We start from the raw sequence: 7,126 nt of genomic DNA, 5'->3' as shown, positions 1-7,126 counted from the left end.
GTTGTGAACAGGAGCACCAGTCAAGGACACGTGCATATAAAGAACACCTTCATCTGTGTATTTACTGTTTCCCCTGCAAAGACCTCACCAAATAAATCACTTGAAATGCGGTTTCTTTACACGGAGTATGAAAACAGAAACGGAAAAGATGACTAAAGCGTTTCCACCTGTTTTTTAAATGTGGATAATTAAGTGCAATTCAATTTACAGTTAAATCTCAGACCGTAATATAATGCCGTCCATTTGATTGAGCGGTTAAGAAAACGAGTGGTCAATACGACACAAGAGCCCTTAACGTGCAGTCCTCAATCTCTGTAAACATTAGAACCATAAACGTGTAATTTAAAACAATGTGGTTATGACAGGATTTTCCATTGTGGGAATCATGCAGTGATTAAAATTGCTTTGCGTTGCGAATGTTGAACAAAATGACACACTGTCTCACAACGCACTCCCCATACTGTAACAATAACGTGCATTGTTGATATCGTTTGTCACACTGGAACGCTACACCGACACTGATAGCTATGCCTTCCGAAGCAAGGATATTTTCCCGCAACAAGCAGGTTGAAGTAGAAAGGACTTAATTTTGTCCGATATAAGGAAAAATGTGCACAAAGGGTTCGTTGGTGAAATAGTCAAGACGCAGACTAGGGCTTGAAAAACCATCTAGCCACTACATCATTATCTTACTGACTCCCGACTAACCACGTTTGTAAAGAATTCGCTGCAAAGTTATTACTTGGCGGAAAGACCTAAAAGACAAACGTCTAGTTAAATGGATCTCTTGTGAGATATGCTACGCGTATTACCGTGATGAAAGGCCTTTGTTTTGAGAGAAAGGGGAGTTCTTTCGTGACAGCTACAGCCTACAACACCGTACGGTTGACGCTATCTCCTATCATTTATATAAATCTCAGCTCCGGTTACGGTCATACGACCCTATCTTGATCTACCGTCTGGACCCATCGGTTCGGATGGCTATCCACCCCGGTTCCGGACAACTGGCTTTTCTTACCTCGCTCTCCGTTTGAAAACCATGACTCAACCGGGCCGGTAACCGTGTTATTATGCAGAGGTTGGCGGCGGTAGCAGCAACTACGGTGCATCTCGAAGGCTATGACTGTGTCCTATGCGAATCCGCCGACGTTGGCTACAGTTATTAAGCCATAGCGAGACATTCCGACTCCTGTGATATTCTCCTCCGCTCGAGCTTGCACCGACCGGGACGTTCTAAAACCCGCCCTCTTGCTAGTGGTGCACTTCTCTCTGATTGCCTCATAAAAACAGGTTTGGACGTGGATAAGGGGTTGGTTTGCTTCTGTGTGTGTGTGTGTGTGTGTTTGTGTGTGTGTGTACGCAAGAGGGAGTGTGTGTTGAGGGGAGGGAGGTTACACACAGACTGCTGCGAGTCTATCGCTCTGACGTCACACGCATCTGTAGGCCTAACTGGTCCGTGTGCTTGGATGATGCTGACAAAATGCATCCAGAGAGAGAGAGAGAGAGAGAGAGAGAGAGAGAGAGAGAGAGAGAGAGAGAGAGAGAGAGAGAGAGAGAGAGAGAGAGAGAGAGAGAGAGAGAGAGAGAGAGAGAGAGAGAGAGAGAGAGAGAGAGAGAGAGAGAGAGAGAGAGAGAGAGAGAGAGAGAGAGAGAGAGAGAGAGAGAGAGAGAGAGAGAGAGAGAGAGAGAGAGAGAGAGAGAGAGAGAGAGAGAGAGAGAGAGAGAGAGAGAGAGAGAGAGAGAGGCTGTAGGTGCAGAAGAGAGGAAGAGAGAGAGGAAAGGGCACGAGAGAAAGAAACAGAGAGACATAGAGAGAAAGAGACACAGAGAGAGAGAGACAGAGAGAGAAAGAGACACACAGAGAGAGAGAGAGAGAGAGAGAGAGAGAGAGAGAGAGAGAGACAGAAGAGGAAGGCTGGAGGTACAGTGGCCAGACAGAAAGAGGCATGCACTTCCTACTTTTGCACAACCTGCCTCAGTCTTGTGGCCTAATGCCTAGACGCATAGCAATTTACAAGTCATTGCATCAGCCAACCTATAGCTGGGATGAAGACTCTAACTATCCTATTGAACATTAAGCCTAAACGCAAAACAACACCATGGATAAAAGTGAGTCATGAGACTACACTATTACCCTGTTTAAAATAGCTGCACTGTATGTGTGAAAAATCCTCTTCTCTCACACAAAATCCTGGATCGCTAATTTGTCCACTGGATGAATTCCCTTCTCACTGTTCTACCTGTAGGCATCCACATCAAGAACTGAGCCAAGTCTGAAAACTCACTAACCTGGACAGAAAAGCAGTCTGGTCTGCATGTTTTGATATTTGGGGTCAAACCCATTTGAACACAGGGGACAACATGCAACCTCCATGCAGAAAGGCCCGAGAGATAGCCCACCTTAGAGCCCACAGAGATAGCCCACAGAGATATCCCACCTTAGAGCCCACAGAGATAGCCCACAGAGATAGCCCACCTTAGAGCCCACAGAGATAGCCCACAGAGATAGCCCTACTTAGAGCCCACAGAGATAGCCCACAGAGATAGCCCACAGAGATAGCCCACCTTAGAGCCCACAGAGATAGCCCTACTTAGAGCCCACAGAGATAGCCCACCTTAGAGCCCACAGAGATAGCCCACAGAGATAGCCCACCTTAGAGCCCACAGGCTCAAAGTGGGAATCAAACCCAGGCCCTCCTTGCACTGCAAGGTAGCATGCCGTCTTCAGCCGCTGCAAAGCCAAACTCATGTCTAGACGCTTCCTCAGAAAACTTCCTGGTTCGCAGTGTGGTGGTGGTGTTAGACACCAGCCCCGGCAAACACTCCTCCACAGTGTTGCTGAACCACGCTGAACTGTGCTGTGCTAATCTCTGTTTTTGCAATGCTAAACTGCTGTGCTTTGCTATGCTAAACTGCTGTGCTTTGCTATGCTAAACTGTGCTTTGCTATGCTAAACTGTGCTTTGCTATGCTAAACTGTGCTGTGCTGTGCTATGCGGAGAGGAACTATACTGTGCTGTGCTAAGATGAGCATCATATTAAGTTACTTGTCTCTGCAGGGACAGCCCAGCAAATAGAGGGGGTCAATCACATGTGATAATTGAGGAGAGCTCAGCTAGCGCTAGCTGGTGTTAGCTTGTTAGCTTGGGGCGAGAGAGAGGCTGGGAGATGTGTTGTTTCCATGGAAGCAGGATAGATTTATTTATTTATTTATTAAGGATCCCCATTAGTCTACACCATGGTGGAGACTATTCTTCCCGGGGTCCAGGCGAAAGATATTACAATACAATATAAATACATAAAATGCAGTACAGCATGATCAATTATCACAAACACACAGACTTAGAAAACAACATTTACATTAAAAGTAAAATAATACCTGAAATCCCTTAAATACCTAAAATAATAATCTAATCTACTATAATTTCCTATTCTAATTATAGCTGCCTTAAGTTTCCTTTTGAAATCACATTTATTTCGTGTTAGAGTCACATATGAGGGGAGCACATTCCAGTATGCAATGGCTCTGTACATTACTGGTACCATAGATTAAGGGGACTATCCACACACCGTAACTCCATTACAGAAGTTAAGAGACCGGGAGACTGTGAATAAATGATGTGTTAACTACCTACAAAAGAATACAACTATGAATAGAGGGAACGGTTCGGTAATAGAGAGAGAGGAGAGAGAGGAAAGAGAGAGAGAGGAGAGGAGAGAGGAGAGAGAGAGAGAAGAGAGAGGTGAGGAAAAAGAGAGAGAGAAAAGAGGAGAGAGAAAAAAGAGAGGAGAGAGAATGAGAGAGGAAAGGTGAGGGGAGAGAAGGAGAGAGGAGAGAGAGAGGAGATAATCAAACTCTGAAGCAGAGTTTTATTATTCAGACAAAAAGTGGTTGTACAATGGCCTGTATACAAACAACAGGCTTTATACAGACTTTGGATGGGAAAGGTGTGAATGCATACTAAATACCTCTGTTCTCTTCTCATGACACGCTGCACCCAACAGCTTAGGCGTGTTTTGATCATCTAGGCTTAGCCCTACATGACGAGGACAACACAGGATCTATGGGAGTCAGATGGCTGAGCGGTTAGGGAGTCGGGCTAGTAATCCGAAGGTTGCCGGTTCGATTCCCGGTCATGCAACCTGACGTTGTGTCCTTGGGCAAGGCACTTCACCCTACTTGCCTCGGGGGGAATGTCCCTGTACTTACTGTAAGTCGCTCTGGATAAGAGCGTCTGCTAAATGACTAAATGTAATCTTTGCAAGTGTGTGTGTGTGCCTGTGTGTGTGCACAGTGTGTGCGTGTGTTGACTCATGAAGACAGGAGAACTCATATCCGTATCAGAGTGCCACGGTCTTGACCTCGTTAGCCTTGATTCGCTATCCTGCACCTGCCCTCCCCTCCCTCTATCCCTCATCACCCATTCCCTAAAGACGCTTAGGCCTATTGGCCAGGGCTGTGTCTCAATCCATCACCCCCCTTCCTTCCTTCCTTCCTTCCCTCTGTGCCTCTTCCTCCGCTCCCTGAAGAAGCTTAGCCTGTCAGAGTTTACATCTTAATCCAGCACCTCCATCCCTTTCTTCCGCCCTGGGTTGGTACCCTCTAGAAAGCTCTGTCATACAGCAGAAGGATTTCTGAGTCCAGAGCCTCGCTCGCCCCTCTCCGTTCGGCAGGATTTCAAATGTGTCCGTTCACTTTGTTGCTTGCTCCCCTTTGACACGAGTGCTGCCATAGCGACCTGGTTGGTATGTCTTGGAACACGGGTTGTGCGTGTGCACGGGTGACTTCCTGTGTCTGTGCCGGATGCATGCACTAGGTTATCTGTATTTTAAGAGCAGATAATGTGTCCTAGACAAATGTCCTTCATGACTAATCAGTCCGAGTTGTATCTTATTTGCGGTTACTGGCCAGCCAAATAACTTTTAATCAACTCCAGCTTATCAACAGGTACAGATAATCATATAATGTTTGAGACTGGTCCACAAGTAGGCATGGTATCATGTTTGAGACTGGTCCACAAGTAGGCATGGTATCATGTTTGAGACTGGTCCACAAGTAGGCATGGTATCATGTTTGAGACTGGCCCACTGAAGGAGGTGTGCAAGCCAGCAGGTCGTATCTATATTTAGCCTCAAAGCCTCTAATCGGTTAACTGTGGCCTGGCAGTCTGTTCCTCAGCCTGGGCTGGGAATCTAAGCCCCTCCAGAACAGCTGGCAGTCCTGGTCCCGGCCTGGGTCCTCCTGCTCCTCCTCTAACCCTGTCTCCCCCTCTCCCCTCCTGTTCCCCCTCCTCCTCCTCCTCCTCCTCCTCCTCTCCCCTCCTGCTCCTCCTGACCCTGTCTTGCCCTCCACCTCTTCTTCTTGGGAGGTGACATGCCACAAAGCCAAGGGGTTTAAGGTGAAATGTAGTGGCTTGTTCACACCCACTCCCTCCCTCCCTCTCTCCCTCCCTCTCTTCCTCACTTGCTCGCTCGCTCTCACACACACACTTGCCCTATCTGTCTTTCTCTCTCTTTCCCTCCCCGTCTCACACACGATCCTGCCTTAATTCTCTCTGCCTGTCTTTCACACACAGACACACAAACATTCGTCTTAACCCTCTCTCTCTCCCTCTCTCTCTCTCTCTCTCACCCTCCTTCTCCCTCTCACACACATACACTCCTGCCTTCCTTCTCTATCTTTCTCTCTCTCTCTGCCTGTCTCACACGCACACGTCTTAACCTCTCTCTCTCATTCCTTTTTCCCTCCATCTTTCCAGCCCAGCAAACTGCTGTCGAGGCCCCCATCTGTCCATGACACCATCTATTTCATGAGAACTGGCTGCAATGTCATGATGATATAAGACTGCTCCATATGTCATGCTGCTGTATGCTTACTATATGTCTACCGCTCACTAACAAATCTACCGCTACACAAATCTTCTACACAATCCATCGCTACACAAAACTTCACTTCACATTTAGACCCAACAGACCAAAGACTACATTTAGCTGGCGATATTCCGTGGGAATCCTCTCAAAAAGAGAGGTCGTTTGTGCAGCTTTTGGTTCACTGGTGCAAAGTTTGGTCGGACTGCTAGAATAAAAGCTTACAAAGTTGCGTTGGGGGGAAGCGTTCAAAAGCTGCCTGCTGCCTGGGAATGTATTCTTTCCTTGTGCGGAAGGGTTGTACAGGAACTGAAGTGAACATCAAACTGTGGGTGAGTTCCCAGTGGACATAGGCAGCCGCCTAGGGCGGCATGAAGAGGGGGGAGGCATTTTCCGGAGTGCATCCATTAATTAACCCTCCCGCACTACCAGCAAAGGGCGCCATCCGCGCCACGTCATATGTCCGTGTTGTGGTTGGGGGGGCGGCATGCACACGACTGGCCCACATTGTACCGTCTCTCCTGTGCGTGCTTAAATATTTCACAGCGTCTGGGCCACACGCTGTAACGGAGGGCTGTATTATTCAGGAGGGGCATGCTCTCGCTTGTTGTAGAGAGAAGGCCACGGCTCATGCAGACCACACTGCAGGCGGGAGAGGAATGTTTGCGCGACACAACCAGACGCGCATGCGTCACGTCGGCAAGATCTTTGAGACGAGTGTGATTTCGAGAAGCCTGTCATTCTTGTAGGCCGAATGTGGTGGTCAACTCACACATACATTTACATTTAGCAGACGCTCTTATCCAGAGCGACTTACAGTAAGTACAGGGACATTCTCCCCAAAGCAAGTAGGGTGAAGTGCCTTGCCCAAGGACACAATGTCATATACACGGCCGGAATCGAACCGGCAACCTTATGATTAATAGCCCGTTTCCCTAACCGCTCAGCCATCTGACCCCCGTCAGGTCCACACATCCGCGTAGCGCGTAAAAGTGCGTCCAGGGTGGACGTGTGTGTTTTCATTGCTTCAAAACTGATGTGAGATGGAATAGATGAGTTCTACATTTGAATTCTCACACTAATGACAAGTCTGCATTTCAAAGACCTGGAAACCCATTTCCTGAGTCCAGTGAACAAAAGGGTATTTGGGAACATAAATATTGGAACAGGCCACAGGCACATTTCCGGCTAGCTAATTCAGTTGGCTGACCAGTATATTGATTTGAATGTCTGGCATTAGGCCAGATCTCATATGATGC

At 47.6% G+C, this 7,126-nt stretch overlaps 1 protein-coding gene across 1 annotated transcript in view; it reads left to right on the top strand.

Moving 5' to 3' along the window:
- zanl (zonadhesin, like) overlaps positions 1 to 2,266 on the top strand; it is a 30,193-nt gene extending 27,927 nt beyond the window's left edge. Inside the window, 1 exon segment of the mRNA XM_067261996.1 lies at positions 2,247 to 2,266. Coding sequence (XP_067118097.1) covers positions 2,247 to 2,266 — 20 coding nt within the window.
- The last annotated feature ends 4,860 nt before the right edge of the window (positions 2,267 to 7,126 follow it).

This window comes from Osmerus mordax, chromosome 23 (genome assembly GCF_038355195.1).
Source record: "Osmerus mordax isolate fOsmMor3 chromosome 23, fOsmMor3.pri, whole genome shotgun sequence".
Taxonomy (NCBI): domain Eukaryota; kingdom Metazoa; phylum Chordata; class Actinopteri; order Osmeriformes; family Osmeridae; genus Osmerus; species Osmerus mordax.
Note: the sequence above shows the minus strand (reverse complement) of the source record. Positions and strands in the feature narration are given on the sequence as shown.